We start from the raw sequence: 21825 nt of genomic DNA on the forward strand, positions 1-21825 counted from the left end.
TTAATTATAGAAAATAAAATTCACATCAGGGTCCTCTGCCCCAGCAATTGTTTATCCAATCAGTGTTTCATAGTCAACAAAAAAAACCTACTTTTCCCTATCCAAAATGATTAATATTTTAGGGGGAAATTATTGTCACCTCATCTGAATCAAATAACATTAAATTCTCAGTAACTTCAAAGATTTTCTTCTGAGAAGAGCTGCCCATTTCAAATTTGGGAGCATGTGATCACTGTTCTCCAAATTCCTTCCTTTGATATATTTTCACTAAGAATTTGTCTCAGCCCTAGATATGTTTAAGAGTTATCATAAGAATGTAGGAACATGACAGCTGTTTCTGATTTGAGTTTTGAATAATTGGCCCAGAGATTTTAGAAACTTTGCACATTTCTAAAGCAGGACCAAACTTTTTCTCGGGATTGGTCTCATTTAGCCAGAGTACAGCGTTCACATTAATGCTAATGGGAGTTGGAATTTTCATGCTTTTGAATGAGAATACACCCATAACACTTTCCACCAGCCTGGTATTGAATGTTAAATGGATAATCCAAGCAGATGCTTGAGTGGTGTGTTTTTCTCAAAGGATTAACCCATCTGTAAATAACCAATTCAGATAGATTTAGTGCAGAGATCAGCAACCTTTGGCATGTGGCTCGCCAGGATAAGCACTCTGGCGAGCTGGGCCAGTTTGTTTACCTGCTGCGTCCGCAGGTTCAGCCAATCACGGCTCCCACTGGCCACAGTTCGCCATCTCAGGCCAATGGGGGCTGCGGGAAGCGGCGCAGGCCAAGGAATGTGCTGGCCGCCGCTTCCTGCAGCACCCATTGGCTTGGAGCAGCGAACCATGGCCAGTGGGAGCCACGATCAGCCGAACCTGCGGACGCGGCAGGTAAACAAACCAGCCCAGCCCATCAGGGTGCTTACCCTGGTGGGCCATGTGCCAAAGGTTGCCGATCCCTGATTTAGTGCTTAACTAGAGGATTAAAGGTATCTCATGTGTTTTTGCTTTAAACAGGTATTATTTGTCTAATGTTAAAAATATTTTGGCAATGATGAGTGAGAGTGATATAGATTGCTCTTTGGGACATACTCTTTTGCAGTGAAAATATGTTAGTTATGCAGTTCATTTTCCATAAAATATGGGAAAAAATTATAGCCACATTGCCATTAAAATAATATATTACTTTAGCATATTTTACAAGGCAGAATCAAGGATGATGATACAAACTGGAAATACTTTCTGGCCTCTTTGTGTCTGGCCTCACTGAAAAAATATCCAATATGGGGAAAATTTTAAATAATTAATGAACTTCTTCACACCAAAATCCAGAGAATCCCACATCCAGAAAGTAATACTCTTTGCCAGGTGAACTGTCACTCGTGTCTCCAACAAACAGTCCTGGAAAAGATGGAGACACTGTCCGCTTAATGGAAGTTAGTCTTAAAAACAAGTTAAAGTAACCATTTTTAAAGTCAAGGACAGTGAAGGCTGCATAAAACAAAATCGGATGCCACCAACACATAAAGTGATTTTTTAAAGTGCTGAGCTGCCGTTGAAGTCAGTGGGAACTGCTGGGTGCTGCTCAACACTTTTGAAAATCAGGCCAATTATTTAGGTGCCTAAATAAGGACTTAGTAGCACAACGTTAGGCTCTCATTTTGAAAATCTTGGCTCTGGTGCATTCAAGAACTTGATCAGCTTCCCTGGTGAAGGATAGTGAATCCCTGAGACTTAATTTAGAAATGGTCAAGAAGCAAGTCAGAGCCATAAACATTAATGTTGACCGATTTCCAGAAACATAGAAGCCCACAATGTAACATCTAGTATTTGAAAAATGGCTCTGAAATGTACTCAGCCTGGATGCATGTGATAGAGCTTTCTGGTAGGGACGTTGCTTCCAAATGTACAGCAAGAAAAATCAATTGAATTCAAGTCAGAAAAGAACACTTGCCTTCCAAGGATTAGAGGGTAGACAGGAATAAGATTCTCAGAGCTGTCAGGAGGAAAAGATTTTATTATGCTCAGAGAGTCCATCAGCTCCCAGATATGTCTCCATAATGTACGCTAAAAAGTATGAACATTTCTCTCATTTAAAGAAGTGAATGTTGAGGATTTGCTTCTGGCAATGACCAAGGCCCTATAAAAATGGGAAAAATACATGCTTGAGGATTCAGTACTCCCTGCAAGATTCTTAGATAGAATAATACAGAGGAGGAGTTGACCCAGTTATTAACCATGCAGAAGAATGTGTTAAAATGTGCTTAGTGGGATTGACATTACTTGTTTCTTTGTTGATTGAGCGCTGGCAAGGCCACCAATACTACATATTGAAGTGAAGCCTAATCATTTTCACCCATGGAGGTACCACTGTGGTCCAGGAAATTCTGCCAATTTATCTCATGGAGTTTTCCTCAGAACCTCCTCTCAAATGAGAAGGTTTAGGGACTCCACAGGGGATGCAAGAATGGTAGCCTCTCAGGCTTGCAGCTCCCTGGGATCCATAAAGAAGGGAATCCCCATAGGGTTGCATAGCAGTAGTCACAGAGAAGACTCAGCAATGTTATGGTGTCTCCAGCAGAGTGGTCAGCAGACAACAAGGCTACAGAGAGTGACTTACTGGTCCTGTGCTCCATCCCCCACTTGCACCCACTGGTTATATACTGCAATTATTTTACCTGTTAGCCTTTTGAATTTGAAAGCTAAGGCCTCCTTTCAGTGCCTGTAGAATTCAGAGAGTTACACTTCTTTTTTTGTTCTTTTTTCTTCCAATTTAGGTCAAAATATCACAAACACAAATATATATGCTTAAAAGAATAATAATTGCTGGAGATATGGTATAGCAAATAACACAGTGCTGCAGGTGTTCTGAAAACATCAACATGTAAAAATATTCAGGGATAATATTAGGGACAGATGTAATCTTTAGCATGGATACCTTGATATCCTCTTATGTTTCTCTTTGTTTGAATTGCATAAGCAACATTTTTGTTAATTTCAGAAATAGCATGTAAGGGTAGGTATCCTGAAATGATCATTAAAACAGTTTTTGGTATATTTTATACTTCTTTATTTTTATAAAGAAAAAATATATCCATGATTTTCATGTGTTGATTTTCCTTACTTTCCATATTCATTTTATCTGTGTAGCATAATTATTCTGTTTGTCAAAATAAGAGATTAAATCTTTTAAAAATAAACTTGCACAAAGTACTGACAAGTATATTTTCAATCAGTGCTAAAACTTAAAGAGTATCCATAGGGTCATTTGTTTTCAGGTTTTATTTTATTTAATTTTTCCCAGGAATGTATCAGTGTTTATGACTATAACAACAAAAACAGGTGAAAGTCAGGGCAAAAAACTATTAATAATTTTTCTGGGTAAATATCAGAATTTATTCTGGTGGACAGAAAGACGAGGGGGAAGTATTCAGTAGATTAATGCTTTGAATTCTGTTCACCAATGTGGTTTGCTGCAGAAGTAAAACAGAATTCAAAACACAGTGCCACTTCTGAGTTTAAGAATACAGTATGTCTCTAATCGTCAAATAAAACTTTTCATTTCAATAAACAGTTTACAGTTGTAGACTTAAAACCTATAAATATTTACATTTAATAATTGGGACACACCATTTGCAGCGCATACACTCAACTTCGTCCTTTTCTTCTGTTTTTTTAAACTTTCAAATACGTCCTTGTGTTCTGAAATGTATTCTTCTCATTTTATTGAGTCAAATCTTTAAACTAGGGGTTATTTGCTAACAGCTTGAAATGTGTACATGGTGGGTGTGAGATTCCTCAGTACATTCAGATGCACATGCACTTCAGAGCTTGTGTGCCTGTATTTTTATTGTGTGTATCTTCTAGACCAGAGGTTCTCAAACTTCATTGCACCACGACCCCCTTCTGACAACAAAATTACTTCACGACCACAGGATGGGGGACAAAAGCCTGAACCCACCCAAGCACCACTACCCCGAGTAGGGAGGCCAAAGACCATGCTCTGGGCAAGGGGGCCAAAGCTGAAGCTCAAGGACTTCAGCCCCAGGTAGGGGGCCTGCAACCTGAGCCCTGCCGCCCACGGCTGAAGCCCTTAGGCTTTGGCTTCGGCCCTGGGCAGTGGGGCTTGGGCTTTGGCCTTGGGCCCCAGTGAGTCTAAGCCAGCCCTGGTGACCCCATTCAAAGGGGGTCCCGACCAATAGTTTATGAACCGCTGTTCTAGACCAGTGGTTCTCAATCTGCAGCTCATGGGCCACTTGCGGCCCAGTCAGCCCACAGCTGTGGCCCATGAGATATCCTCAGGGCCATGTAGGAAGTATATATTTTGTGTGGATGAGGCATACATAACACATAGAGAGCTGCATATGTGGCCCACAATAGTAATTAGGTTGAGAACCATTATTCTAGACTAATATATAGCTTTACTTCAATAGGCAGCTTTGCATCTACACACAGACTAATGTATTATCATAATACATATATCTCATGCAGTGTATTGTATTTTCCTAATAAAACAAGTTATTTTTATATATTTGAATGATATAGAAGTAGAGTTAAAATAAAAAAAAGAATATTTTTGTAAAATCCAGGAATTTTTCACTAAAAATTGTTTTAAACTGAAAATGAAGGGGCTTAGGTATCCAGCACTGTTGTTGTCAGTACACTGTGTACACGTTTATGTGCACACGGTGAACTATGGACTACATGCTACTCGAGTAAGCAGAAATAACATTTCCTTTCATAATGACAATCTGGTATAGTTTTGTTTAGTTTGCAAACCAGGATTTCAAAGTACACATCCCTGATGTACTTGAGCTTTATCTTCAAGATACTGAACTTTTAACATAAGATGTGCTGACGTCCATTACATTTTCACACGAAGATTTTTTTATCAGCCATGGCATGAACCCCGTGCCTGTCAGCAAAACTCACTTTGGAAAAACATGCTTCAGAGGCCTGCAGAAACCACTCTGGGTCCTGAGCATTAAGGCATCCAGGCCATCAAAGAATTTAAACATTTCCCACTGATTTCAGTGAGACTACTCACATGTTTAAAGTTAGTAACATGCTTACGTGCTTTGCTGAATCAGACCCTAGTGCTCAATATCTTGCAGAATCTACAGGATCAAGCTTAATGGCATTTGTCTTTATCTTGTCTCTGCTTCTTACTTTTGCTCTGTCTGTAAAGCAAGCTGTAAAGGTAGCACACCCAGAGCTTAATTTGAAGCAGATCACTGCTTTGGGGCTGTTTGATAGTTTGGTGTCACCTGGATTAGTGATGATTTTATGGTCTGAACAAGTGTTACAGTATGTGCGATACTGCCTTGCATTGTTCATGATTATCTTTCATTTGAGCTATGTATGAATCTCGGGACTCCTACATTCTTGTGTATTTCTTAGCTTCCCTCATCTTACTAGTAAAATTAAATATTAGTACTTGTTCCCTACTGGCTGAAAGCATATTTTAAAGATTTTTTTTCAGTCTGTACAAAATATCATAATTTTCTTCTTTAGAACTTGTTTTCAATTTCATATTCCTTTGCCGTGGACTAAATATCCAACCAATGATGCCAAATGTGAATCTGTGCCAATTACAGAAGTATTTCACTTCTCTCTATTAAACAGATAAGTGAAAGGCAACCAAACTTCAAACACTAGGATGATCTGAAGTAAATTCAAATATTATGGATAGTTTCCTATGTAAATACACTAAAACACCAAAGCATATAGACTGCAGCATGGCAATTATTATGCAGAGCTGGTTTTTACAATGAGACTTTCTACAAATATTAAATAATAAATGTGTGTTTCTATAGTTTGTATTTAATAGAGAGGTAGCTTTAGTTCGCTTAATTTTTTTGTTTTCTATTTTTTAAAATTTCTTATTCCGTTTACTGCCTGTAATTATATTTTCAAAACCCTTCCTTGTTCAAGTTTTTGTATACAGTTAATGCCTCTTAATTGATACATAAACTAAATGTCTTAGAGTTTACTAATTATGATATGGGACTGAAAATAAATATAACTTCCAAGCTGCAATTGCTCTACTATAGATACACAATACAAAAACAATTTCATTTTAAGTTTGAAACAATTGTTTCAGAGTATAAAAAGCCACACATAGAGGTCTGAAAGTTTACTTACCTTGTACATATATTTTATCTGTAAAAAATGCTTATGGCTAATGAATACTGCCAAGTTTATACTGAATTATTTACAGTTTAAATTAATTAAGAATATTTTTCTTATTAAGAGTATTGTGTTTATTATTAAACTAAGATTATTGTGTTTTCCATTGTCTTGGTAAGAAATGTTATTTCCTAGTTTACATAAATTTGTTTCTCTCTTTTTCTAATAGAGAAAAATAAGAAGGAAAGAAAATATGGGGTTAGTATTTATTTTTTTACCTCTGAAAAGTGTTTGATTGTTATACTCAAGTAATGTTCCCATTGTTCCTAACATAGTACATAGACATGCTGAGCCAAAATCTCTGCTGAATGGACATAACCCCAGCTGAAGTCAACTGAGTTGTGCCCATTTACATCCGCAGAGAATTTGATTCACTGCCTTAGAGCCTGATACAATGTCCATTGAGGTCAATGGGAGTCTTTTGACTTACTTCAGTGGGCATTAGATCAGGCCTTTAGAAAGACTCCCAGCCACTGCATACACCTAAATGTGAGCAAAGAAGAGCAGGGTGGTCTGTGGAGAGTCATAGTACCTGACACTGTGTCTCATTTGTTTCAGTTAAAGTGAGAATGTTTCAGTGAGAGAAAGTTTAGTTTATCAGCATGTGAAAAAAAGACTTATGTATTTATATACTTCATGCTGTTTGTAACCAAGTCTGACACACCTTAGAGATTTGGCTTTTCTCATGTTCAAACTGACCTAAATCCACTTCCTTGCAACACTTCTTGAAAAAGAATATCCCAACCTCCCCTGGCCAGACAGCTTGTGCGGACCATTATCACTATCCTGATTCCATTCTACTGAGATCAGAGCTCACTTTCTTTCTTTCTAAAGCTCCCAACAGTATCTAATTGCAATTTACTTTAAAAACTCAATATCTAATTCAGTTATCAAAAAAGTAAAGTGTTTTGACCTAGAATAAAAAATAAAGAGAAAATCCTGAAATAAAAATGAAGCAGAATATAAACACAGCAAATACCTTCACTACAAAAAGTGTGGCTGCCAATACATAGTTATGCGATGTAGTTAAGCAGGATGAGAGCGTTACATATTAGGAAGACCTTTGTTCATCTGACTGCTCTGGTATGTCTGTAGAAGAGGTGGTGCCCCATCTCATTTTTCTCTTATAGAAACCCTAATAAGCAAATGTATTCTTACGCTCATTTGTTCAAGATTTTACCCAATGTAATACATCAAAGTTTGTCAAGAAACTGTAAAAACAAAAAAAAAACAAATTTAGCCTAGAGTAAATTTGAATGTAATCTAGGCAGGCCCTTGTTTGTGTTTTATCTTTTTTTTTATTATTTCTCTCAGTTGTAATATTTACAAGAATACTTCTTTACATGCAGCACAAGGTTTCTCACCCCCAGCCCATGGACTGCCATTGGTGTATCTTCCATCAGTAGAGAATCCTGTGGCACCTTATAGACTAACAGACGTTTTGGAGCATGAGCTTTCGTGGGTGAATACCCACTTCTTCAGATGCAACTTCCATCAGTGTAGTCTCTTGGAAGAATGTCTCATTACCGTGCAAGTGTAACTAGCTCTGAACTCAAGACCAGTGTTACAAAATGTCTCAGAACATACCCATCACTGCAGCAGATGTAGTTCATAACAGTTGACAAGATACTGACCATCATACTGAGTTGTGTTTTTGTGAAAGCTGTGGATTCAAATGTAGTAACCCTTTAATATGATAGATAAAAGACACTAGTTTATACTTCCAATGTGGTGGACTCAATAAGTCTTTCCATACCTAGCTTCTTAATAATTGAGAAAATTGGTGGCAATTTCATTTGAGCTATGTTTAGAGGTTCCACTATTGACCAAAGCTTCTCAATTCACTAACTGCAGGCAGGATTTCCATTGTACAACTTCTTTCAGTTGGACCTGTTGGGCTGGTTTTCTTTGCATTGAATTGGATCTGAATAATTAACATTACTGCAATAATCTAAATACAAAAATTACTGAAATCTCATAACATTATGTCAAACAGTATCAAATGCCACTTTTCAACAACAACTTGTTCCTTAATTCCAGAAAAACTTGACCTCTGGAACAATTGATTTTTTTTAAATCTCAAACTAAATTATCTCTTAGATTTAGCCTGCATATTAATATTGATTGCTTTTTAAAGCACTGTTTGATAATCTTTTTCACTTTAACTAACTGTAGCTGACATATATAATTATGTTTAATCTGTGTTCAAAGATCCTTCTGTACTTGATCTTTTGCCACAAGGGTTATATGGCTTAGTATCAAGATTTCCCGTGATCTCTCCACTAGCTAGCCTCACAAGACTGTATTGTCCCCAGTTTAAGAAGTCTGAACTATGAGATATCTAAAACAAGTCTGAACTATGAGATATCAAACACAACTCAGTATGAAATTCTTCTCAGAAGTTAGGTGATTTCTTATCGTACACAATAAAGCTTTCCAAGTTTTTTAAAAGGCAAGGTATTAATCACAGAACTGACTAAAGTCTAAGGACCAGAACCCCAGTAGGTGGAAATTGACATAGCTCCATCGAAATCAAATGAAGATTTTCTTAGGATTTGATTCTGCAAGCTGCAGATCTAATAGCATCCTGCATCTTGCAGGATCAGGCCTATAAACAGGAAGCTAAGAATAGGCATGGCATAAATATGAAAGGCAGAGCATTCTCCTGTTCCCTTTCTTGTTTCTCCACAGAAAACTAATTTTAAAATGTAATTTGTGACACTGTTTTAGCTTTTCTGTTTTCAAGATATTGAAGGTATCTTATAGTGTTCAGTAACAAAAGCTGTACTGCTCTGATAAATTATGATTTATAGTAGAGATACTCACATTTTGAGACAAAAAGGACTGTACTGAAAACCATCATTCATGCATTTAAATTATGTTATCAAAATTAAACAGTCATCATATCTGCATCTACATTAAAACTCCTAGATAGACTAAAAGAAATTGCATGTTCATTGTCACCATCAATAAAAAGCTGCCACTGATCAGTTTTATCCTTGCTAGGGCCGGCTCCAGTGTTTTGCCTCCCCAAGCGGCGAAGAGGAAAAAAAAAAACCACGATCCGCTTCATTCTTCCACAGCAATTTGGCAGCAGGTCCTTCCTTCTGAGAGGGACTGAGGGACCTGCTGCCAAATTGCTGCCCAAGACCCAGATGTGCTGCCCCTTTCCATTGGCCGCCCTAAGCACCTGCATCCTGTGCTGGTGCCTGGAGCCGTCCCTGATCCTTGCCCTGTAGTTGTGGCAGAAGGACAGCGTGCATTCTATTGAGACATTTTGAAAGTGTCCATCGCATTAGCCTTCAGGTTCCATGTGGGATGCTTTAGGTTGTGTTTTGGCCTTGCATGGAATTTACTGTCTCTTCTTCCTATTGGTTTGAATTCAAACACCTTTTGTTATCCATCTATTTTCCATTCCCCATTGGAATCCTTTTCTCTTAATTTGGTAGATAGAAAGATTCCTATATTTACATCTAAAAATCCAGATCTTGTGTATTTTTTGCAGTTAGTCCATATTTTAGATCTGTACTATATTTGTGGAACTGTACTGACACTGAGAAGGCCAGAGTTAAGACATGGCCCAGTAGTTTGTGAAGCTAGTGTGCTGTTGCTGCTGAGATGTAGAGGTATCTGTTGTAATTCATAATACTCTGTTATCTTGTAGAGGTACAAAACACATTTAAGGTGATGGCACAGAGGTACTTGTCAAAGTCACAATGAAAATATACTAGAAGGCATTTCAGTTTGTGTATCAAAGAGAGTACAGATTCCAGTTTCAGGGCAGATAAAACAATAATGATTATTGGCTCAAAAACATTAACCAGTATGCAGAACATTTTAGCTAACAAAAGGTTTTTAAAGATCTGTGCACATATGTTGGTTGTATTTGTCTAATTTTGTACTCTGTTGCTCTCACCTCAGTACTCAGCATGGCTATGCAACTCAATAATTCATGAATCATCAACTCTTATGGCCTAAAAGATCCAGCATGCAAATACTCACAGTAATATACTCATGTATTTGTATGCCTAAACTTTATCTTCACTGGGTGGAAATACTGGGTTCTACAGGGTTCTTTAATCTAGTGGGAAAAGGTACACAAGAAACAGTATCTGAAAGTTGAATGCAGACAAATTCAAATCAGAAATCAGGCACAAATGTTAACAGTGAGGGTGTTTAACTGCTGGAACAAACTACCAAGGAAAGTGGAGGATTCTCTTTCTCTTTTTGATGGTTTCATATCAAGACTGGTTGTCTTTCTGGAAGATTTGCTTTAGTCCAACACTAATGGTTCATCATTTGCACCTGACAAGAGAGCTCTAAAAATGTCACTAGATTTTAATATTAAAATGTAATTGAATAATAACAGTGTTTTGCATATTTTGGGATACTAGTCAGACCTACCCTAGACATTAGAAGCCTAGCATCCTAAATATGCAATACATGAAGTTTTTATTCAATTACAGTTTTGCCTAGCTCCATTGCAGTCAATAGATCTAACTACACTGGTATGCAATAACTGACCTGTAACTAGTAAAATTTGTACTGACTTGGGTTAGACTTATGAATTGAGGCCAAATAATGATCTTCTTTATACATTTTGTGGCTTTGTTGGAATTCACATTGTACCATTGTTCCCCTTCAGCCAAGTTGCTTTGGTTATCCACTCAGCATTTTCTTCATTGTCATCAATGAGTTCTGTGAAAGATTCTCCTACTATGGAATGCGAGGTAACTTCCTTTTCAATCTTCACCTGTTTTTGGTTTCAGTTACTGATTATCACCTCCCTAACAGATTGTTTTGTTCCGCCTTGTAGCTGTGCTTGTTCTGTACTTCAAATATTTTCTCCACTGGGATGATAACCTATCTACAGCCATCTACCACACATTTGTTGCTCTGTGCTATTTGACTCCAATCCTTGGAGCAATCATTGCTGACTCCTGGCTGGGAAAGTTCAAGTGAGTGCTTATTTAAAAAGCAAAATAATCAACTGAAGGCATGACTGAAAAAAGCAATGAAATTCCAACTGTTGCTTTAGGGAAAGAGTATTTCAAACCACTTTCAGGATTCAAGAATACTCTGTCAGGAGCTGGTGTTCGTGAATTCAGATTTGTAGAGAGGCTTCAAGTTTTAGTAGATTTCACTCAGAACTGGAAGTGAGGAAAAGCTTCAGTCACTGACAGAAATGTTCATTGGAGCAAAGAGAGTGTGAGAATGACTCAGGTAGGGCACTCACCAGTGAGGTAAGAGACTCAAGTTCTAATTCTTTTGCCGAATATTTAATTATTTATACACAGTAGAACCGCTTCAACAGGAGAGCTCTGCCCCAGACTGCTGCATAGCCCAGTACTCACCTTAGAAGTGGGAAACCTCACATTCAAATCCTCTCTCTGCCTCAGGCAGAGGGTAGATTTAAATCTGGGTCTCCCAGGTCCTGGGTGAGTACTCTAACCACTAAACTAAAGGTTATAAGGGTGGGAGGGTATCTCTGTTGTCATTGTCTTTTGTGGGGGGTAAGTATGCTTTGAGCATGCCTACCTGATCAGGCCCTGAAGGCAAAATAGTCTGGGAATACATCGTTTCTGGTCCCACTGAAGCTTAGGAATTAGTTAGGCACCAATCTACTGGTTGGTGTCAAGATTTAGTCAGCTGTGTGCATGCCCAGCCACTGAAACTTAGGCTCTTTGAAGACTTTAATGGAGGAAACAGAGGTATCTATAGCAGCAGTGGGCAAACTTTTTGGCCCGAGGTCCACATCTGGGTGTGGAAATTGTATGGTGGGCCATGAATGCTCATAAAATTGGGGGCTGGGTGCGGGAGGGGGTGAGGGCTCTGAGTGGGGGTGCAGGCTCTTGAGTAGGGCCAAAAGTCAGGAGTTCAGGATACGGGAGGGGGTCCGGGCTGGGGTAGGGTGTTGGGGTGCAGGAGGGTGGTCTGTCTGGAGGTGCGGGCTCTGGGCTGGGGCTGGGGATGAGGGGTTGGGTGTGCGGGAGAGTGCTCCGGGCTGGGACCAAGGGGTTTGGAGGGATCAGGGCTGGGTCAGGGGGTTGGGGCACAGGAGGGAATCAGGGATGCAGGATCCAGGTGGCACTTCCCTCAAGGAGCTCCCAGAAGCAGTTGCATTTTCCCCTCCAGCTCCTACGTAGAGGGCAGCCAGGCAGTTGTGCACGCCGCCCCGTCCGCAGGCATCACCCTTACAGTTCCCATTGGCTGTGGTTGCAGGCCAATGGGAGCTACAGCAGTGGCACTTGGGGCAGTGGCAGCATGTGGAACCCCCTGGCTGCCCCTATGTGTAGGAACCAGAGAGGGGACATGCTGCTTCCGGGAGCTGTGTGGTGCCATGGCACGTACAGAGCGGCTCAAGCCCCTGACCCTGCTCCCTGGCTGGAGCGCCAGAGCAGGGCAAGCCCTGGACCCTGATTTCTGGCGGGAGCTCAAGGGCTGGATTAAAATATCTGAAGGGCTGGATGGGGCCCCCAGCCCATAGTTTGCCCATCCCTGATCTATAGGGTTATGTGGCATCCAAGCAGAAGGTTGTGATTGCCTGTTGCACCTAAATGTTGGACTTAGAGGTCTAAAGTAGCACCTGTGTCCTCTTTGTGAATTCCACCCTTCAACTTTTAACTCATTTATCAAAACCATGGTTTAGGATTCTGTGTTTTTAGTACAGTAATTGATTTATATCAGATTGCCAACGCTGTTTAAATCCATGATCTTGCAAAAGCTTACTATGAGATCAATGAGACTACTCTGTTGGAACCTAGAATTTGAGTCTTGGCAAGTGGGAATAATATAAAACTTTTTATTTACTTCTAAAATATGCTTTTGGTTAATTTTTGAAGCAAAAAACTACTACTGTAAAGTTCATGAAGAAGGTTAACAGACAGGACTGTGCGGAGGTTAGCCAAAGTACTAATAATTATAGCATTAATATCATGGAGGTTCTATCCTCAAGTAACCCGTCTACTGTACCTGTACACTATCACTTTGTGTGAGTACCCTCAGGGACTTTTTCCATACTCGGTTGGACAGGGAGCTCTAGTCTGTGGGAAAGGATACATAGCATTTTTGCAATGTGCTGTACATACATGTAAATCATACAGAACCAATTGCATAAATCAGGGATGGCCAAACTGTGGCTTGTGAGCTGCATGCAGCTCTTTTACAGTCAAAGTGTGGCTCATGGAGCCCCCCCCAGGGTACCCTCCCATTCTTCACCTACCACACTCGGGGGGTGAGGGGGGCGGGAGCGTGGGACTTCTACCTTGAAGTGGGTTGGTGGGATTAAGGGCTTCTGCCCAACAGGATGGGGGGTATTAGGGCTTCAGCAGGAGTGGGGGGTATTCCGCCTGCTGGGGCTCAGGCTTCAGCAGGAGTGGGGCAGAAGCCCTGAGCCCCAACAGTGGTGCCCCGGCTCTTGAACTTCTGAAGATTGTCGTATGCAGCTCAGAAGGTCAGTAAGTTTGGCCACCCCTGACATAAATTGTCTCTCTATTACTTACAGGGCCTTTACCGCTGAGACTTTATCTGAGACTCCCAAATAAAGAACAGCAACAAGATTTTCTCACTGTCAGCTCAGACAAAATCACACTCCTATCTGAAATGTTTTTCCCATTGCTGTTAAGACTAATACCCAAAATTATTATAACTGACAGAGATTAGAGAAAAATGTATGTTTGTGGATTTGTACTAAGAACACATTCAGCAGAACATTTAATCACATGTTTAAGTCCCACTGAAGTTAAAGTAAAGAACATGTTTAAGGGCTTTGTGAAACAAGAATGGACGCACGTTTAAAGTTATGAGTTTCTTGATCACACAACAATATGCACACACATTGGGTGCTGCCGTCAGCACTACTATCCTGATGCTAGTCTTGAATTTTATATATATGCAAGCAAGGTATATATATGCAAGCAAGAAGCAGGCTAGAGATAACGAGGTTATCTGGTTTCTCCTCCCTTGGTTTTCACACCTCAGCTGCTAGAAGAGGGCCTCATCCTCCCTGATTGAACTAACCTCGTTATCTTTAGCATGCTTCCAGACTAACACGGCTACCCCTCTGATACTTGACACCATGCAAGGCACTGCATTTAGCCGTATGGAGTGGAAATCCATCAACCTCATGAAGAAACTTGCACAAATACAGACAGATATCATCTTCCTTTCCAAATGCAAACGGATGGACATCATACCAAGTGGACTAAAGGTAAAAAATCCATTGCTATCTACATACTACACAGACCACAATGAGAGATTATGCCATACTCTATCAAAGAAACTGAGGAACCACCTGATCAGCATCCTATACAGCAAACAGGAAAACATCAAAAAAGAGCTCTCCAACCTGGAGACTCTCATAAATAACCACTTCACTAAAATAAAACAGGAGATCTACATTACTCACCTCACCTCTCTATAAAGGAAAAAGGACTGTAAGCTGTCTAAACTCCTACCTGCCACATAGGGCCACAACCGTGGTACCCCTAACCCACCCAGCAATATCGTCAATCTATCCAACCACACACTCAGCCCAGAAGAAAAGTCTGTCCTATCTCCGGGACTATCTTTCTGCCCTGCCACCCCTACTAACATGATACAGTTCTGCGGCGATCTGGAAGCCTACTTTCGCCATCTCCAACTCAAAGAATACTTTCAGGATAACGCTGAACAGCCCACTGATACACAGTTACCCTCTCACCAACAGCACAAGAAGAAAAACTCCACATGGACTCCTCCTGAGGGTCGAAATGACAGTCTGGACCTAAACATAGAATGCTTCTGCCGACGTGCATAGGCAGAAATTGTGGAAAAACAACATTGCTTGCCTCATAACCTAAGTCGTGCAGAACGCAATGCCATCCACAGCCTCAGAAACCACCCTGACATTATAATCAAAGAGGCTGATAAAGGAGGTGCTGTTGTCATCATGAACAGGTCTGACTACCAAAAGGAGGCCGCCAGACAACTCTCCAATACCAAATTCTACAGGCCACTTTCCTCAGATCCCACTGAGGAATACACTAAGAAACTGCACCATCTACTCAGGACACTCCCTACACAAACACAGGAACAAATCAACATACCCTTAGAGCCCTGACCAGGGTTATTCTATCTACTACCCAAGATCCACAAACCTGGAAATCTTGGACGCCCCATCATCTCGGGCATTGGCATTCTCACTGAAGGACTGTCTGGATATGTGGACTCTCTGCTCAGACCCTGTGCCACCAGCACTCCCAGCTATCTCCATGACACCACTGATTTCCTGAGGAAACTACAATGCATTGGTGACCTTCCAGAAAACACCATCCTAGCCACCATGGATGTAGAGGCTCTCTACACAAACATCCCACACACAGATGGAATACAAGCTGTCAGGAACTGTATCCTTGATAATGCCACAGCACAACTGGTTGTTGAGCTCTGTGCCTTTATCCTCACACACAACTATTTCAAATTTGATGACAGTATATACCTCCAGATCAGTGGCACCGCTATGGGCACCCGCATGGCCCCACAATATGCCAACATTTTTATGGCTGACCTGGAACAACGCTTCCTCAGCTCTCGTCCATTCACGCCCCTTCTCTACCTTCGCTACATTAATGACATCTTCATCATCTGGACCTATGGGAAGGAGACTCTGGAAAAATTCCACCACGATTTCAACAGCTTCCACCCCACCATCAACCTCATCCTGGACCAATCTACATGGGAGGTCCACTTCCTGGACACTGCGGTGCAAATAAGTGATGGTCACATTACCACCACCCTATACCGAAAACCTACCGACCGCTATGCCTACCTTCATGCCTCCAGCTTCCATCCCGGGCACACCACACGATCCATTGTCTACAGCCAAGCACTGAGGTACAACCGCATCTGCTCTAACCCCTCAGACAGAGACCAACATCTTCAAAACTCCACCAAGCATTCTCAAAACTACAGTACCCACACGAGGAAATAAGGAAACAGATCAACAGAGCCAGACGTATACCCAGAAGCCTCCTACTGCAAGACAAACCCAAGAAAGAAACCAACAGGACTCCACTGGCCATTACATACAGTCCTCAGCTAAAACCCCTCCAATGCATCATCAAGGATCTACAACACATCCTGGACAATGATCCCACACTTTCAGAGGCCTTGAGTGGCAGGCCAGTCCTCGCCCACAGACAACCTGCCAACCTGAAGCATATTCTCACCAGTAACTGCACACTGCACCATAGTAACCTGACTCAGGAACCAATCCATGCAACAAACTTCATTGCCAACTCTGCCCACATATCTACACCAGCGACACCATCACAGGACCTAACCAGATCAGCCACACCATCACCGGTTCATTCACTTGCACGTCCACCAATGTAATATATGCCATCATATGCCAGCAATGCCCCTCTGCTATGTACATCAGCCAAACTGGACAGTCTCTACGGAAAAGGATAAATGGACACAAATCAGATATTAGGAATGGCAATATACAAAAACCTGTAGGAGAACACTTCAACCTCCCTGGCCACTCCATAGCAGATATTAAGGTGGCCATCCTGCAGCAAAAAAACTTCAGGATCAGACTTCAAAGAGAAACTGCTGAGCTTCAGTTCATCTGCAAATTTGACACCATCAGCTCAGGATTAAACAAAGACTGTGAATGGCTTGCCAACTACAAAACTAGTTTCTCCTCCCTTGGTTTTCACACCTCAACTGCTAGAAGAGGGCCTCATCCTCCCTGATTGAACTAACCTTCTTGCTTGCATATATATACCTGCCCCTGGAGATTTCCACTGGATGCATCCAGCGAAGTGGGTATTCACCCATGAAAGCTCATGCTCCAAAACGTCTGTTAGTCTATAAGGTGCCACGGGACTCTTTGCTGCTTTTCTTTAATTTAATTAAGTAATATAATTAAATTGTGTATTTTGCTTAAGCAGAGACTACTTTTAAAAATATCAAAAGTATAACTGGTATGGGATAAATTGTTTATTATTCAAGAAATGTTTTGATATATTTACAGTATCTTGTGATAAGATTCTCATAGCTATTTCATAGTGAATTTATTTATCCTGTTTATTCTAACCAATTATCTTTCTGCCTGAAATATTTCATGAACTAGAAAGAAATCTAGCTGTGCAGTTAAAAAACATATTTTCTGTCTTCTTACTTTACAACAGGACCATTATCTCCCTGTCCATTGTTTATACCATTGGACAGGCGATCATGGCAGTAAGTTCCATCAATGACATGACAGACTATAACAGAGATGGAACTCCTGATAACATTCCATTGCACATGTAAGTTGCATTACACATTCTGTTCCAGATTAATGCATGATGGAATAATTTAGTTCTTTAATTTACTGTACTTGTTGCTTTAATTGTCTAATGATCAACCTCTCCTTATTTACTGCTACTTTTATAAGGAAGCTGTCATATCCAGGTTATATGACAGCTATAATGTGGCAAAGAATACTGAAACCTATATTGATCTGCTGCTTAAAAACCTGCCCTAGAGCAACTTGAATTTACACAATCAATTTCCCCAAGATTGAATAGTTTTAGAGAAGAGAACCTGTGTAGTTCACTACTTAAACAGTTCTCCCTTTTATTGTTATGCACCTGAAAAGTTTCACAGTATGTGTGCAAAATTCAAACCATTCTGATTTCATTTAATTTAAGTGAGGCAGTCGTTTACCTCAAGGCAGATCTCTTTCATTCAAATTTTATTTTAAATCTCAGCTCTGTACGAGAATGATCACAAAGGCAGACTAACTCTATATTGAGTATGAACTATACATTTTATGAGTTTTGCTAGTCAGACTACAGATTTTCATCACTGCACAAGGTTTGTGCAAAAGAGGTTCTCTGAAACTTTGTAGTTAATAAAATATCCTATTTTACTTTCATCTGATTTTGGAGCTGGAATTTTAACATCCAGAAATATGTTATGCAACATATGACACCATTCACATTGCTTCATAAAACTACACCTTGATTTCCAAGGAAAGTATGTCATACTCCTGAATAAAATAGAGTATTTCTCCCGGATAAACGAGCCAAGAAAGAATATCTTAAGAATAAACTAAAGTTCATTACTTTATCTTTGCTTTCTGGCACAGCACATCCCTCGCCTGCACTGCTTCCTGCCGCCCTCATTGGTCTGGGATGGTGAACCGTGGCCAGTGGGAGCTGCGGTCCACCAAACCTGCCGACAGGGCAGGTAAACTAAGTGGCCTGGCCCACCAGGGTGCTTATCCTGGCGAGTCGCATGCCAGAGGTTGCCGACCTCTGTGCTAGAGACTGTCCTCCACTTCCAGGACAGAAAGCACGGGCCAGGATAAGCAGGGACAAAGATGGTTTTATGTCACCTTTCTACTGCCTGCATTCTGGGCTGCTGCTGGGCCTGAAATGGCCCCGTATAAGGTAGCTCAGCCCCAGGAGCTGCTTTAAGTTACGGCAGCTTTGCCTGAGCTGCCTATAAGTTCTCTGAAGTTCAGAATCTCCACAGTGCTTAGTGCTACAATTACATCTTCATCCGTCATGCACCACCTTGTGTCCCAGGCCCCAGCATGCCCTCCATGCTGGTACATCTAATCGGGGCAGTGTAGGGCTGCTTAACTCAGCCCTATGCTGTTCCTACACTGGAATAATTCTTCTCCAGCCCATTGCATTTCCTTCAAGCCACCTCAGTGGCATATATAGTCCAGATACTGGTCAATGACATTTTTGAATGTTATGACACAGTTAAGAATTCCTTTGTTTAATGCTGTTGCTGTTAGCAAGCATGGGCATTTCTCCTTGTGTAATGTTCCTTTACCTATACTAAAGTAAACTGACTTTACTTACCTATACTAAAGTAAACTGAGTGACATTTTCTCCCTTCCCTAGTGGTCTGTCTATGATTGGCCTGATCTTAATTGCTTTTGGTACTGGCGGAATCAAGCCCTGTGTATCAGCATTTGGTGGAGATCAGTTTGAAGAGGAACAGGTAACAATATTTTTCAAACATAGCTGGACTCATATTTCATTTTTTAATAATAATAGATATACATCTTCAGGTTGTGCCCATTGCTCTGGTACTTGGGCGTCCAAAAGAAGATCTAGATCCTACTACAGTGTTCTCTACAAATACATACACTGTGTGATCTGTACTAAATATTGGGCGGACTCCAATCTTACACTGTAATTTAGGCCAGCAGAGTCTGATCTACATAATGCTGACTAACCTTGTTCTAAATAGTTCTTTTCAAATTTATTTTCTTACTCTCACTGCAGGAAAAACAAAGAAATAGATTCTTCTCTCTGTTTTATTTGTCTGTTAATGCCGGAAGTCTCCTCTCTACTATAATCACTCCAATTCTCAGAGGTAAACTTGCACTGTTGTTGTCTACAAACTGGTTAAACAGCATAGCAAAAAAGAATAAGGCAGCGGGCTGGATCACTTCTTGGATTAGTAGTGGATAAGGGTATTTTAGTTTTAGGCAACTACTCTGAGTCCACCCAGAAGTCATTACCATCTGATGGCTTATGAGACATGTTTATAGTTTCAGTTTATTTCTAATATAGAAATGTCAATATTGCAAAACCTCACTGTCCTAGTTCATGCTAATAGGCCTCTTTCTTGGTGGTCTCAGAGAGGCTAAAAATTGAATGACCATGGAGACTGCACTACTTTCACGCCCGATAGGAAGATGGGGAAGCCAGCACTGCTGCTGTGACTCTTGTAGCTCAAAGAAGGCTTTGTTCTACAGTGATATTTAACACATCTTTTAAATCACCACTAAAATCATCAAAAAAGGAGAGGAAAATAATATCATTAGATTTCTCTATTTTGTGAGGGGAAAAGGGAAAGAAGGGAGCTTTTTATTCAGAGGCTTAAGGGTATTACAGAAGATACACAGATACATAACATATAGTCCCATACACACTTAAAATATACAACAAATTAAGTCAAAATTTTACTACTATCAAAATGGAAGCTTTTATGTGTTCTAATTATAAAGGTCTCATTGATTTTTCTTTAATGGAAGTGGTGTCCTGCTAAATGTAAAACAAATTCTAAATCATCAGTATCTGGGTTCATTCCTTAATAAACTGTACATGATTAAATATACTTGTTTTTCTGTCCTTTCTTTCTATGTTTAACTTTGATTACATAGTGTAGTAACTATACACACATGTACACACATACATCTGTAAGTGGAGTATGTGTTACACTGTACGATGAATTATAGATTTTATTGGCATGATTTTGGAATGGCTGCTTTCTCAAGAATAGCAAAGCCACGAGAGAAATATACAAATGATCCCAAATAAATGTAGCTGGGACTTGGACCTTTCGATTTCTGGCATTCTATTCCAGTTTGTTGCTGTTATTTTATTATGAGTTAACTCGATTTGCTATTCTTCCTAGGATAGATGGCAGATGAGCATATGAAAAAATATGAGACCCTTCTTTTCTGGTATATCACTGAAAATTCCTTCTGTGGTTTGAACAGAAAGAGTCAACCAAAAGATGAAAGATAGGACTTTATTTAATGGTTTGACTGGAAGGCTGACTAAACTGTCAGAGCAAGACAGATTAGTTGCTAGCAGGCTAGTATACTCGTAGGTATATTTTATAGCTTCAGTGCTAACTGACACTAGTGTACAAAACTCTGTCTAATGCTTTTTAATTCCTTCAGGAGAAGAATGTGGAATTTACACCAAACAACAGTGTTATCCACTGGCCTTTGGAGTGCCTGCCGCACTCATGGCTGTTTCATTGAGTATGTTGCATGTTTTCCATTTTATTTTTTGCATAAATTCTCTTTATTACATTGGCGACTTTGTATACGAGAAGGGGAAATAAGACTATTTTCTTAGAAATGTGGAGTTAAAGGGGGAGGCTGCCTTGTTCTTTATAATCCAGGATTCCTGATGTAGCATTGGCATAACTGCCGATTAACACCATACAGATAAATATATTTGCATGGTAGAGAGCTCCATATATTGTAATTTTTTTGGTGTGCTGCTGCAGTCTAAAAAGGTAAAATATAAATATACATTTATGTACCACTGATCAGGAGTTACATAGTATTATGGACAAGGTTCAAACTGTGACAGAAAATATTAGAGTAGAAACTTGATGGACTACATCTCCTCAGGTTACTAGTCGTGACTCCTCCACAATATCCCAAAACCTCATCGGGGGTAAGAGAGTTCTCATATTAGAGATACAAATGAAGGGTTAGGCTTGATACCTTTGCTTTGGAAATAGCAGTCAAATCAAAATCTGATAATTAAGGAGAAATTGTCTAATAAAAATAGTTTTACTATTAAGGGTCAAATTGTGGCCTGGCCTGCATGGCAGTGCTAGGGCTTAAAAAAGTGCAAGATGTGTCCCCGTATGCCCCTGCACCAGCTACCTACATCATGGGTGATTGCAGCAGAGGAGAAGCAAGATCCACAGAGCTATTACATCCCTCTTCCTGCACGTGGATGGGAGTGGGCAGAGCCTTGTTTCCACCCCCTGCAATGTACATTGCTGTGCCAGCATGTCAGGGAGCCTGCTCTGTGCCTGCTATAGACCTGGTGCAGTTTATTCCCTTCCTGGAGCAGCAGGGGAACGCCCATGAGAGCTGCTCCAGAGGCAGC

The 21825-nt window shown here is 40.3% G+C and overlaps 1 protein-coding gene across 1 annotated transcript in view; it reads left to right on the forward strand.

Moving 5' to 3' along the window:
- SLC15A1 (solute carrier family 15 member 1) overlaps positions 1-21825 on the forward strand; it is a 64789-nt gene that overhangs the window by 16761 nt on the left and 26203 nt on the right. Inside the window, exons 2-8 of the mRNA XM_050937597.1 lie at positions 6357-6385; positions 10833-10917; positions 11004-11145; positions 17365-17484; positions 19078-19177; positions 19465-19555; positions 20874-20957. Of these exons, the coding sequence (XP_050793554.1) occupies positions 6357-6385; positions 10833-10917; positions 11004-11145; positions 17365-17484; positions 19078-19177; positions 19465-19555; positions 20874-20957 (651 nt within the window). The remainder of the gene's footprint in view (positions 1-6356; positions 6386-10832; positions 10918-11003; positions 11146-17364; positions 17485-19077; positions 19178-19464; positions 19556-20873; positions 20958-21825) is intronic.

The sequence above is a fragment of the Gopherus flavomarginatus genome, chromosome 1 (assembly GCF_025201925.1).
Source record: "Gopherus flavomarginatus isolate rGopFla2 chromosome 1, rGopFla2.mat.asm, whole genome shotgun sequence".
Lineage (NCBI taxonomy): Eukaryota > Metazoa > Chordata > Testudines > Testudinidae > Gopherus > Gopherus flavomarginatus.